This window comes from Calypte anna, chromosome Z (genome assembly GCF_003957555.1).
Source record: "Calypte anna isolate BGI_N300 chromosome Z, bCalAnn1_v1.p, whole genome shotgun sequence".
In the NCBI taxonomy this organism is placed as follows: Eukaryota; Metazoa; Chordata; class Aves; order Apodiformes; family Trochilidae; genus Calypte; species Calypte anna.
In genome coordinates, this window is record NC_044274.1 from 74,012,748 (window position 1) to 74,026,874 (window position 14,127).

General features: G+C 46.6%; 1 protein-coding gene across 1 annotated transcript in view; it reads right to left on the bottom strand.

Annotated features, from left to right (window-relative positions):
• FRMPD1 (FERM and PDZ domain containing 1) overlaps positions 1–14,127 on the bottom strand; it is a 38,409-nt gene that overhangs the window by 9,693 nt on the left and 14,589 nt on the right. Inside the window, exons 4-12 of the mRNA XM_030467771.1 lie at positions 13,506–13,663; positions 12,177–12,279; positions 11,944–11,989; positions 9,497–9,604; positions 5,335–5,430; positions 2,907–3,032; positions 1,909–2,028; positions 1,459–1,595; positions 93–219 (exon numbers count right to left, since the gene is read on the bottom strand). Coding sequence (XP_030323631.1) covers positions 93–219; positions 1,459–1,595; positions 1,909–2,028; positions 2,907–3,032; positions 5,335–5,430; positions 9,497–9,604; positions 11,944–11,989; positions 12,177–12,279; positions 13,506–13,663 — 1,021 coding nt within the window. The remainder of the gene's footprint in view (positions 1–92; positions 220–1,458; positions 1,596–1,908; positions 2,029–2,906; positions 3,033–5,334; positions 5,431–9,496; positions 9,605–11,943; positions 11,990–12,176; positions 12,280–13,505; positions 13,664–14,127) is intronic.

Sequence of the window (14,127 nt, forward strand, 5' to 3'; positions counted from 1 at the left end):
GGAGACCCATGGAGGGAAGATGTGGCTTCTCTGGTCCTGAGAGATCCTGCTGCCATCCTGGAAGCATCTTGAGCTCCAAGGAAACACATTACCTTCTGCCGAGGGTCAAGCAGCAGCTGGTTCCGCTTCATGTGATAGCTGATGGCTTTCTTGATATCCTTCCCTCTCATGTTTCGAAGCAAAGTTGGTGAGATGAAGTTTTCAATTCCCCAGTCCCTCCTGCCAGGAAGAGGGGAAGGGAGCAAAGGGGCTCCCAGCTGCACTGTTCCCCAGCAACACACGAATGTGTGGAAGGACATCTGGGCAGAGGTAGGGGAGGGCAGAGGCACCACACACCAGCCCAGGATGCACTCAGCCTCAGGGGCTGCAACATGCCTGGTCAGCTCAACACGACCACCTCAGTCAAATTCACTTGTAAGCATCTGCTACAGGGTCAGAAGGTGGGGTTGTCATGCAGAATGTCTATTTTTATATGGTTCTCCAAGAGACAATCTACAAGCATAGTCAGCATAATTGTCCCAGTCTGTCCTCACCACTGGTAAGATGAAGATTCTGTCTTTACATTCACTTTGTGCTGGTTAAAAGATCTTAAGTTCCCTGGACCTCCAAATGTGGGACATATGGTGAGTTTATTCAGCCCAAGCATCAAATATCCAGGAACTAAGAACACTGCAGATGTCTGCAGTCCCTTCTCACTCTCCACTAACTGCAGCTGGCTGGGTATGTCTGGCTGTATGCAAGGCATCAGTGGTGCATGTGTGGGCTGGTGAGGGCTCCACTGGTGCAGCTACCACACAAATGTCTGCTACTTAGTGACTGGCCCCTCAAAAGTTCTTAAAGCAGAGTTGTTCTGTAGGGCAACTGTGGTCTGGCAGTACAGCACACCTGTGTCTTGAGAAAACATATTTTTGGTATTTTTTTCCAGATCCCATTGTTTCACAGGACCTATATCCCTTACGATGAAATTAGGTGCATGTAAATTCAGGTGGATAATGAGATGTGAAGTAGCAGTTGTGCACAGTGGATGACTATTCTTTCAACTACAGTAGACAGATCTTAGTATACTGTCAGGAGCAGCCTGGGTAACCATAACTATGTGAGAGATTTAAGGTTTTATGTCCTTGCTCTAGCTACGAATCAAAACCTCCCTCTGTTTAGAGACATGCTCAGGTGCTACACTGTGCATATTATTTATGTAGCTCAGGACGTTAGAAACAGGGAGGCTCGTGAACCACCCTGCCCTGAAGTGACTGGCAAAACTAAGAGACTACTGTATTTTTGGGTCAGTCTTCTACCAAGGGGTAGAAGGGACTGGACATAGACTGGACTTGATGATCTCAGAGGTCCTTTCCAGTAATTCTGTGATTGATTCTGTGAAATACAGAGCTGATGCCACTTTTAGATGGCTCCTTCATTTGCCAGGCTTAGTCACAACACAATAGAAATCTGGGAACTTACTCAATGTACTTCAAGGATACTTTCTGTGACTGAGCACAGGTGTAGATCCTCTCCTGTATGTGCAAAGCAGCCAGGCGTAATGCCACACTGCATTTCATTTCCACAGCAAATCTTTCCTGAAGCACATCACTGCAGCTCTGTAACAAACAGAGATGAGTTAGCAGGATGATGGGACACAGAGAAGCCAGGATAAGATCTGTGATATGGCTACCATATGTTAAATAAAGAGCCACCTAGCTCATTTCAATCTCATTCTTTTAAAAAACAAAGCACATATGTTGATTCAAGAATTTAAGGCAAACTGAATCCAAATGCTGTGTTATTAAATACTCTTAATAACACTCATTTTGTATTCATATAACTGAACTCACCTGAAATATACTTTGGTTTAAAGCAGAAATAAGAATTGAGTGAGAATAGATCCTGGATCCTGGAATGCTTTAATTTTACCTGCAGGTAGAGATACTCAAAAGCAACCGGGTCTTCCTGTAGGAGGTCTAAGGGATCCTTTGGGACAAAGCAAACTCTGAAGAGGCACCGGTAGTCATGAGATTCTCTTTTTTGGACCACCTGAAACAGACAAGCAGCAATATGCCACACCTACTACTGTAGCTTTCATAAATACGCAGTAAGCCTCTGGCTTGTATGAATTTACAGAAATCACGTAAAGCTATCAGCAAGTGTGATGGCTATATTGGATGGGATGGCGAGTGGGAGATATTCCTAGTGTTTGTAATTTGTAATCTTTGACTCTTTTTCTGTTTTTTGCTTCTCCCCATGGTAACTTGTAAGGCCTTTGACAGCAAAAATTCATTAAATCCCCACTGATTTCATACACTCACAGTATAACTTGGACAGTGGCTTAAAGGCCATATGATAATGACAGAGGCAGGGGCAATCTTCACTGCTTTTAAGCCCAGTCATAAGGTACAGCAGCCCTAAACAGACATCTGGATCATCATCATAACATCAATACAATGTTAAGAGCCCTGGGTTTACAATAGCATATTTTATTCTGGGCAAATGCCTTACAGGCTCACCAGATGAAATGAAGCAGGAGTTCTGAGACACATGTGCTCAGTGGTTGGACACTGTTAGCTGCCAAGCCTGTCTGCATCACAGTGGATCACCCACCAGCAAAATAGCATGGAGAGCAGGCTTCCAGGCAGCCAGGTTCTAACATATGAGGTCAGCCTGTAAGAACTAGCAGATGGCACAAAGTGTACTCACCCCTGACTGCTCTACATAGTCCAAGCAGTATCAGCCCATAGGTATGGGTTCTGTGGGCTCAATAAGGAAGGGAGATATAGTGGTAACACATGCAACAGGCAGAGGGAAGAGGACAACACCTTTGAAGATGGGCCCAAGCTCACCAAGTCTGGTGACACCTGCAGAGCTGAGATCTCTCTGCACCTCAGGGCTCATGGCTGTGAGGGGGCTCTCCTCACCTGCTCAATGAGCTCCTCCTCATGCAGCAAGTGGATCTTGGCCACATTGTACTGCTCCTCCAGGGCAAGGGCAAAGTGGGCAATTCTCCGGATGGAGAGCTTCTCCTTCAAGGTGAGAACAATGTCCTGGGAAGGGAAGGCACACAGTCACTTGCATGAATGGGGATGATTCCAGCCTGCCACTGGCAGCTGTGTCAAGCAGCACTGAAAGGGCAGTGGCCAGGCACAAAATTCTCTGGAGCAAAGCACATGCTTGGTGCTGCAACACAGAATAAAATTGTCAGGCTGTTTCACAAGGAAACCAATGGCTACATGATGTACCACCTTTCCCTCTTCACTGACAGCTCCTGAACACATTAACCCTGAGACCTCTGAGGTTTGTCTCAGTCAAAGTCTGCAAGGTCATCAGAAGTAAAGGCACATGAGATGGCAACCTCTTTGGGACAGTAAGTAGCTTGGCAGTTAGCTGCTGTGCTGTTCCAGCTTGTGTCAGCAACAGAAGAACATGCCAGCCAGGCAATCAGGAGTACAGTGGTTAGAGCTACCCAGGTCCACTGATGGCAACAAAGGCAGTCAAGAGAACTGCTGGAGAAGCACAGGAACCATAGATAAAGGGAGGACAACACATTTCAGTAGATCAGGAGAACAAAGCAGGGAACCTGCATCTCACTGCAATAGGAGTGCAGTAGGATGCAAACTTCAAGGTCAATAGACATTAAATCCACTTGTTAGAGCCGCACATCCTGGCATGCTTCATACTGAAAGTTTTGGCCCTACAGTTTTTAGTTTGGTGGTGCTGAGCACCTTCTGTCACCCAACACTGAAATGTTTGCTGTTCACCACTCTAGCTTTCTAGAACTCTAGGAAACTTCTTGAAAAAACTACAAAGAACTGGTGAGAAACCCTTCTCCCACCACTAAACAAGAATTTGGGAGTATAACTGTAAATATCTTACCAAATTTGATTTAAACTGGTATTTCAGTTCTATGGTTAATTCTGATGGAAACAACTAGGTTACTTTTTGCAAACAAAAAGGCTAGGCTTGACAGAGTACAAATTGAAAGAAAACTCCTTTGACTCACTCAGAAATCTTGAAGAACCCATAAGTGTTTGACTCATCTTGGTTTTAAGCAAGGAGCTCAAACAGCAGAGGAACTCTTGAAAACACCTGACTTAGGAAGCGTTTTACTTAATTAAATGTTTCTGTGACAAACTGGTGAGGATTATGCTCAAGTCCAACAGGAAAAAATTTGTTCCAGATAAGAGGTGAGCAAGTCCAGTTAAAAAAAGAAAAGCTAATCTATCTTTCAGAAATTAATCTCTTGCAGGTGGACACTCAGATATCTCTTTATCAGTCCCCCCTCCCTTTGCTTGCTAATTCTTTGCTTTATTTCATTATTTGCTGCCTAATTTGCATGAGACCACAACAGCTTTGTGAAGTTTGTATGAATTAGACAGTAAGATCCTTTTTAAGGAAAGCCTTTGGTGCATTATAAATAAAATCTTGCTTTTCCCCTAAATATTTTTTCAGATTAATGAAGTCAGAGTGTTTATCCATTGTGCATCTTTTCCACAGTAACTGCACTACTGCAGGAGCACATATATACTTTAAAGAAACTACAGCCTTCAATCATTGTGCACGGGTAAATCTTAACTCCAACATAAACTCAAGAAACCCTAAAGATTAGGCTGGAAAAACTTGAACTTTGTAAGCATGTGTCTAAACACTGCAGTGATGTGAAGCACTAGATGACTGGCTCTGCAAAGCAGCACCTAATATTTTGAAGAGCATGATGGTAACTCATCTATAATGCCTCCAAGCCCTAGTGATGATAGGGAGTATTTACTGCTTTTCCATCAAAAGGTGTTACCAGATTTCATGTCTCCTGAGGGAAATGTTTTCACTAGTACAGAAATGAGGCTGGAACATGGATACTTCATGTAACAATTGGCACAACTGCACTTCCTCACTTCACATGATATCCAAACCTGATCTCAACTGCCCAGGTCCCAAGCCAGGAGACTCGTTCTCATCTTAGGGACAAACACTGTCACTGCTGCACTAAACTATGTCTGCATGTGGTTTCCAAAGAAAGCAACTTTTGTGCAGACAAATGCTGATCCGCCAGTCCCCCCAAGCTGTCGTCCTGTCCAACTTCAGTCACACTTCACAAAGCTGTAGTGGTCCTACAGCCAAGTTCCTGCATGTTCTGTGAAAACTGGTTGCTAAGATGGAAACAGAGGTGAACCCAAGCATACTTCCTCTGCAGGAAGGACACGGAAAAGCCATCACTCAGCATCAGCTGGCAATCCAGCTCCCACTAGGCAGCCAATACAACTAAGAAGCTGCAAGTTCCACTGCATGCACCTCTGTTACTGCATTGAATTCAGGTGGTGGGAACAAAGACAGACAATCAAGCATCATTACCTTCACAGTAGTGTTCATCTCAAACCTGAAAGCTTTTGTCTGTCCATTTTCCAAGTATACCTTGAGAACGTTGGGCATACAAAGTAGAGAATTCCCCTGCAGAACAAAAGCAACAGAACTAAGCCTTGGGTGTCAAGCCTCCAGGCGCCACACTGCTTTGCCTGACACAGGACATCCTGGTACAAATTAATCTTTCCCTGCTTTTGCGATCTTTTCCTGAGGCACCAAGCTTTATTCCCTGGTTGTGCCTCTGGCATGGAACCAGGGAAAGACAGCATAACAAATGCTTCTAACAAAAAGACTCCAGCCAGTGCAGTAGCTGTATATGGCCCAGACATGCCCACTGTTCAGTTCCTACGTGGCACAGGAAAATCTGGCAGATCTTGAAAGCAGAGAGCCATGCTCCCCGCTCCTTACCAGAAAAGCAGTAATGTCTGTCAGGAAATTAATGGGTATTACTGGCCATTACTGGGCACCAGGCAGCAATTACCCCCAGCACTGGCACTTCCCTACGGGCCACAGCTATGACTTTAACTCAAGAGATACCCAAAGTCTCCATGCTACCATGAATAAATGTTGCATACCAAGGGGAGGCTTCACAATTCAGCTAAACATACAGATGTACTTCTATAGACCATTATCCTAAGACCTATGACTTCCTAGGCAGGAGATTATGTTGAGGTTTTTTTAGGTAGGTCTCAGGATTAGACAAGGCAATGACTACCATAGCAAAAGCACCCCGATCAGGTGCTCTGAAAAAGGTCTGGGAGCTAAGCCTCTGTCCCTCTGGGGCTGTCTAAAGCTGCACCTTTCAGCCTTCTACCTTACCCCTTTAGCAGAGCTAATTTGCACCTTCTTTGTTGTTTTCAACATTTTTCTTCTTGGTTTTTCAACACTGAGAAGATTTACTCCATTTCTGGACTTTCCGTTCAGTATATCTTATGTTCTTGGACCAGCACATTCCTCTGATATTAAAAAGTTTATCCACTGGTCATGACAGTTGCAAGGGATGGAATTTCTAAGCTGATCTCTCCTATATTTTTCTTGCTGTGCAATACCTTGTTTCCTCTTGATAGAGAGCCCATATATCCTAAAGTACAATGTGGACAAACATAAAACACATCTGTATCTTGTTTCTTCTTCCTCCCATCCCTGTTCTATGGGGTTCAAGCTGCCTACAGCCACCACTGAGAAAAAAGACTGAACATGACCACTGTTCTTGAGCTTGAGCTCTAACTCCATGCTAAGTAGCACAAACATATCCCATCTTTGGCAGCCTTTGAAGAGAGGCTGTGGGTCCTCCATCAGCTACAGAAGAGCTGGTTTACAGCAACCTCACATTTTCTCTGGCAGCTCCTGCAGTCACATGCTACCATATGAATGCCAGCACACAGCAGTACTTGAAATCTGTGTAAAAATTCATACACAAACTAAGTATCAACACTCTCTTGTCAGAACATCCAGTTGGGATTTCTTTTTTGCAGGCTCTAGTAAGTCTACTGTGAATTAATTCTGAACACTTCTGTTATGGTTTACACAGCTGTACTCCTGTTTTGTCTCATGCAAGATTGATTTACTCCATGTTACAGCTCAGCCTACAGTTTGTAATAACAAACTGACTGATGGTGAGTGGAGGATCCTAGGGGACTTGCCTCTTGCTTATCATTCAGTGATATGGAAATACATAATAAGCCTGCAACAGAAAATGGAGGCTGGATAGCATTGAGGCTTATTAACAATTTATGTTCCCAAACAGGAGTTTCAGGTTTCAGCTGCAGAAGGCAGTCTCTGCATTCCTTCCAGCTAACCACAGAGATCATTTAGCAATGCTCCATTAAGATTACAAGAGTAGTATATACTTACTGAAGCAGAAGGCTTTCAGTTTTTCAGGGCCATAATACCCATTTTGGCTGTCTTATTACATTAGTCCTTTGAAAGGACAGCAGCTCTAAAACACTCCAGCAGAGTAGCTGCTGCCTGTGGTGAATAGTGCTTTTCCAGAAATAATTCATAAATATGCAACAAATGTATTTACTATTCCTTTGTGCAAATATTTTACTGTTCAAAACAGGGTCCTTATCCAACTGGAGATAGGGAAGCTAACACCACTGGGATCTCAACACCCAAGTGAATTTTTCTTATCTTTGTATTTTCTTGAAATGAATGGCAAACATTGATTGTGTGCCTCCTCTGCTGTTGCAAAGATATGATTAACTCAGCAGAATATTGATAGAGGCTTTGTAGGGACCATAGAGCACAGCATTCCCTCTGGAAGTGCCTTCTTCGGACCTCTCAAGACCTATCCTGCAATTGAAAAATGAAAAGGCACAGATTTTTGCTGTGACACCAAGGTGCAGCCTCTGGCTGAAAAAGCTCCATGGAAGCTCATAAGCATACACTAGAAACAATCTCCAGCTGTAAGAGTGAGCAGAAACTGCTGGCATTTTTAGGTCTGGCTGTATTCCACAGCCAGCCTTGCCCATGGCCTCTCAGTTGTCTCTGCCTGGGATCACTTCCAGAGCATCATCCCTCCCCTTCCCCACTCCCTGCCCTGTGAGCTCTATGTCCTGTGTGTCAGATCTGCCAGCTTCATGAGGGGTACAGTGCCTGGCTTCAACATTACGAATGGTGGCCCAGTTGCCCCAGTGCTCCAGCAGGATCACAAACAGACCTGTCATATCTGAGGGATATGAATACATCCTTGGGTAAAGCAGAGATGAGCCTTGTAGCATCTCCAGCACATCCAGCAATGATTTGGCAAGAAAGAGAGAATCCCAGAGTTGAGAGAGTGACTAGTAAACATGTCAGGAGTCACAAATGACCCTCTCCAGCTTTGGAGAGCAGGCCAGAGAAGGAGATCAGGCAGACCTGGAGTCAGGCACAGGACACAAAGAATTTTCCTGCCTAATGTGCTGCTGACATCCCAGCATCTCTGGCTGCACCTCTGAGTGCAGGGCTAGAAGAGGACACGCCTGCCACAGGGAAGGCTCTGCCCCAGCTGGGTCAGGAGAGCTCCTCACCACCAGGGATGGAAAATAAAAGCCAGCTTAGAAAAGAAGAAGAAAATGGCCTAGTGGCTGTGTGATGGTCACTGTAATGTGCAAAGAAGCAGGTGTTGGTCAGACCTGAACAGCTAATGTCACCAATGAGTAAAGAAAGGAGTGGGGGACTTTGACCACTGAAATTTTTCATTCCAAAAGGGAAAAAGGAAAACACAACAGAGTTTAAAACTCCCAACTGATGCCAGTCTACCCCAGTCAGATTGAGCTTCGTAAATTACACAGATAAATGAAACACTGGACAGCTGCTCTTCCTTCAGAGAAGCTGCAAGTGCTCTCACTGCTGGTCCTCTCTACTAAACCACACAATGGTTTGGGTTGGAATGGACCTTAAAGAGCATCCAGTTCCAACACCCCTGGCATGATGCAGGGACACCTCCCACTGGAACAGGTTGCCATCTACTCATCTAATTTGTAGTGCTAGAAAACATGTGAGAAATTTGCAGCATTCCTGCCGTGAGCAGTTATCTTGTTTCAGGTAGGAAGGGACTGGATCAGCTTAGAAATGATCTGCTATGTTGACAGCTGTGAATGCTCTGTGGAAACCTGCTGTAAGAATGCAAAACACTCTCCATTAGTTAGAGATCCTATGTCAAATTTAACAGTAAAGCAAAGTCACCAGTACCAAACTCTCAGAACACAGTGCTGCCTGAAAAACACTGCTGAGGGCTAGGAAGGGATACCCCAGCTACTCTGGCACCTGGCATGCACAGCAGGATTCAACTCTCATCTTTAGGGTTGGGACTTGTCATGCCAAAGCTTCAGGCAAGTTTTACCACAGAGAGATTAGCACCTCAAGAGGTGACTACTACATCCCAGCTGCGTAATGCTGGTTTAAAGTTTACCTGATGGTAAAAGGACACAAGGTGTAGACATGAGTAGTTTCCATTAGGCTAAGTAAGGAAATCAAAGAGAAAATCCTCTGGAGATGAAATCACCAGTGAGCCTAGGAACAGGTTAGGACCATGTGCCTGGATGCACGCTCCAGGCAGACTGACACAGAGAGGGTGCAGCACCTCTGCAGATCCTCACATCTGAGTCAGGAGTGACCCAGCAGTCTCGTCCAGCAGGCAGTGCCCAGGCTGCAGCTCTGCCCCACTGACCTGTGTGTGTCCATTCACCAGCACCTCCTCTGCAAACCGCACCTTCACAGGGTTCGTTTTCAGCCTTGCCCTCTTCTCTGCAGTAAGAAACGATGACTTAGGCCCACCCTGAAAGAGATGAGAGTGCTCGGTGGCAGCTCAGTCTGTTGCAGTTGATGTACAAGAGGCAGAAACCTGCAGGGTGGGCAGGGGTGACACCACAACACCTGCTGAGTCTGCTCACACCCCACATCCTCAAACTGACAGGACTGGCTGCTCTTGGTTAAGATTCCCTCAGATTTTAGGCTGGCTGCACATCTTTTTGACCTCTCTGGGTGGTTGCTGCCTTCTGAACACAAACCCAGCTGCCCAAGAAGTTGACGTGCATGCAAACTATGCAGTACATATAATTTCACTGCTTGGAAATGAAGCCAGAATCCTGCAGAATGGCTGTTTATCTACCAACAGCAGCACCGTAAACCAATTCATGCCAAGTGGCTGCAGTGACAGACAGAACCCCTGTGAGTGTATCACAAGAACAGATGTATGCAGCACTTCCCAGCTGAAGCTGGGGCTCAAGAGTATACTGTCATACCGCAAATGCATGAGAAAACTGCCAGGGTTAAAAAGCCAACTTGACTTGATGGCACTGCTCGCAGCTAACCATGCTTTCACTATACACAGTAGCCCTCCAAGCTCACCAGCCAACACATGAGCCTAGGAACCACAGAGTCCTTGTGCCCAAATGTCCTGTTCTTGTATGAAGCATGATACTTGCTAAGAACAGAGGCAGTATCCCTCAGTATCCTCCCATACATCTGCACTTCTGCCAGGGGCACAGGTGCCTCCCAACCTGCTGAAGCTCCCCTTTGCCCCAAGACCATTTGGCAAAGAGGAAGGAAGGGAGGGAGAAGCCCTTCCAGAGTCTGCTGAGCTCACACCCCACAGCTGCCCTGAGGAGGGCAAAGGCTTCCCACTTCCCTTCCAGTGTAGCCAGAGCAGCCCTGGCAGAGAGTCTGGTGTTGGTTGATGAGAGGTGGTACCTCTCGGCTCTAAGCACAGCTGCCTTCAGTTGGGCAAGAGCCAAACCCAAACCCAAGATCAACCTTGGCTGTATTTGAAAGTGTCCTTAAAGTGACCTGCAAAGGAGAAAACAAAAATGGGTTTATGCCTCATTTGCTTCTCAACAATGCATAAAGGCCTGTGAAGGGTGTTCCAAATCCTTTGACAGGTTCTCCAAATCTTTTTCTCTCTGAAAAGAGATTGCATTTTCCCTTTTGGCAGGAGCTCAGGTCTTGTATAACCACCTCCCATTTTTCCCTTGATCTTCAGAACCAGATCAAGCACTGGCAAGATGGACAGTCAGTGTCAAGGGAGATGAACAAGAGAGGGAAACTACTGTTCAGTGGGTTTCCTTAAAAATTTTCTGGTTACTTTGGGTATATACATTGAATGCCAACATGTGGGAAAGTTTGGGTCAGAAAAATATATTAAAGAGATTTTCTTTTTAATGTACCTTTACAAGAAACCTCATGTCCTTAAGCCTGAGAGCTACAGTAACTCTTCTGAAGGTATCATCATTCTTGTTTCAAAGAACAAATAAATAATTTAAAAAACCCTCTGAAAAAGCAAAATCATTCCCAGAATGTTTTCAGGGATAGGGTGGGGGAGGAAATCTCCCTCAGGCCACCTTCAGGCATCACAGGAAGCAAAAAAGCACACAAACCCAATTTTGTCCTTGCTTTGCAGTTCAGCTGTTACACACATTGAGACCTACACAGATAAACACAATATGTCGGCAGTACATGCCTCCTGGGGAATTTTATACTACAGAAATGGGCAATTATCACCAAAGTTTCATACTGAAACCTTGCTTCTATTCCCAAAGTATGATCCCACACCTAGCTCCTAGTCCTTAACCAGACAGATCCCAGAGAAAATGTGATACATTTTTCTAGCACTCAGAAAGGAGAACATGAAGAGCTTCCAAGGAACACCTTTAGATGACGCTGGGTCTGTAGCCTTGGAACCTTCCCTTTGTGTCCAGGGGGTCTCCATATCCCAGACAGCCCCAGCACTCTAGGCTGCTCTTGGTGGGCTGACCACAGCTCTCTGAGAAGACCTTCTCTGCATTTCAGTCACTGAGGGCTCCTGACCCATGTAGAGCCCACTGGACCATTCCAGCTCCAGCAAGGATGGACTCAAACTGCTCATCAAGCTTCTCCATCTGACAGGCTCTGCCAGCTGCCTTGGCCCTGCCTTCCAGGGAGCTGTGAGGAATTACCACCAATCCTCCCTTCAAACTTCCTCCAAGGGCACATCTGGAAGCAGAGGACCCTCACATCTCCCTCACAGTGTCCTGACTGCCAGTCCAGCCACCCCACCTTCCCCATGGCCCACACTGCCAGCCATGGTCCCCCAGGGCAGCACTGCGGCAGTGCCCAGAGTGCAGACCCTACATCATTTACCGATGTGCAGCGCAGGATGGTCAGGAGAAGCTGGTCACCGGCCTCCCTGCAACAGAGACACACAGTCAGCCATCCTCACCTTCCTCCCCAGCGTGGCAGCCCTCAGCCCCTCAAAGGCCCCCCAGGCCTGGCACGGCGGGAGCCCCCAGGGCAGACTCATTCCTGAGGTGAGACCCAGTGCCCACATCTCTGCTCTCAGCCCCTAGCCACCCTGTCCCCAGGCAGGACCACACCTGATGATGTCGGCCGCCTGCTCAACGGAGAGGTTGTCCACGTCGGTGGAGTCAATCAGGAGGACCTGGTCACCCGGCTGCAGCTTCCCTTCAGCGCTGCTCCCTGTGGGCAACCAGCACGCTGCTGGTCATGGCAGACCTCTCACCTGGGACATTCACCACAACCTCCTCTCCCCACCCAGCACCAACTCAACCTCATAACTACCTCTGGAAAGCAAAATAAAAAAGGACCCTGGTGGTGTACCACTGTCTACACCCACACTGCATCACCCGGGCTGTCCTCTGGTCCTGGGAGCTGCCTCTGCTCCACTGAGTACCATTTCTGCTTCCCCAGTCTTGCAAAACACACAGCTCACACTGCAGGCTCTGCAGCCCAGCCTGACCCTGCTGGTCCCACCCGGGGGCTGAGCATGTGCTGGGCACTGCGGGTTTGAAACACAGACCAGGCAGTTGGAGCAGCCCCTGGGACAGCTGGGACGGATTCCCAGCATAGTGACTCTCCTCTGCAGCTCAGGAGACCACAGAAGGGTTTTCCTTAACTATGCTAACTGCTTGGAGGACCCACAACAAGGGAAAAAAAAAAGGGTTTCTAAGGTCTGGTTTCCAGGAGAACAGCAGCCACAGGATCCAAGGGGCTAATGAGTAGGTGGATCTTTGGCATGAGAAAAAACAGCATATGGGTGAGGAACACCACCGAATTTCTCTGTCAGACATGTTTGTCCACCATACCCCCTAACACCTGACAACCTGTCCCTCAGGAAGACCCCAGCACCAGGCAACATATATGAAAGTCCAAGCACAGTGACAAATTTGGAACTAAACACACAGCTTTTAGTTGTGGGTTTCCACAGCAGAGGACAAGAGTTAGAAGGACAAGTTTTTCTGTACCTCAGTGATGCTCTCCACATCACAAGGCTGTAAGCCCAGCGAGCACTTTCAAAAGCAGATGACAGGGGCCATTGCAGAATAAAAATTCTAAGGTAGATTAAATCCTTCCATTGCATTTCAGATAATACATGAGAAAGAACTGCACTTTGAAGCAGCTCTTTGCACCCCTGGAGATCAGCTGTGTCCAAGTGCAGGCAAAGGTTTAGCAGGGAAGCTACCATTAGCTCAGACTTGCTCCATGCCATCAGAATCAGGCAGATGCTGAAGCAGTATGCACGTCTCAGACAACCAGGCTTTTGCCCTCAGTATTCAAGGATCACACGTCCACCAGAAGTACCTGAGAAACTCAAATAACCTGGCAGGAGTTTATCACTAAAGGCCATCTGGGACAGTTCAGGCTTCTCACACCTGTGATTGCAGGGAGAAGGAAACAGTGCTTACCTGCAATGACAGATGCAATTGTAAGAGGGAGGTTTGGACAAATCTCAAAGCCATAGTGATGGAGGACCAGATCTTTGTATACTGTGACAGTAAGTTTGACATGGCTGGAAGGCTGGCCACTGCCATCACTGGTGGCATCTGTCACAGATGGTCTGCCCCTGTGAGACAAGAATTTGGTGATTAATATAGATGTAGTGAGAAGATGCATTATTGATGGGGCATAGATCCATGCACATGCATGCACCTTCCCATATGGTGAGCTCCACCAGCAGACAGAGGTCAGCACATCTCTGGGTAACAATGGGTGGGTCTGAACTGTGCAGGCCACCAGTGATCCCCCACGCTCCACAGAAAACCAAACACATCAGACCAACGGAACCAGATAGTTGAAACAACTTTTTCAGTCACTCTGGCCCAGTGGTCACACGGAGAGAGAACCCCAGGTGTGCCCCACAACAAGCCCTGACCTCCACAGATCACAGCAACACCTTTATCCAGCAGGGCAGTGAGAGAACTTACAGCTCCCTACTTTTCCTAGGATCCAGTCCATCTTAATTTTGACAGACAGACTTTAGGAAAGTAGATGTGGGCCAGGATTCCTTGTAAATGCGACCGAGGTTTG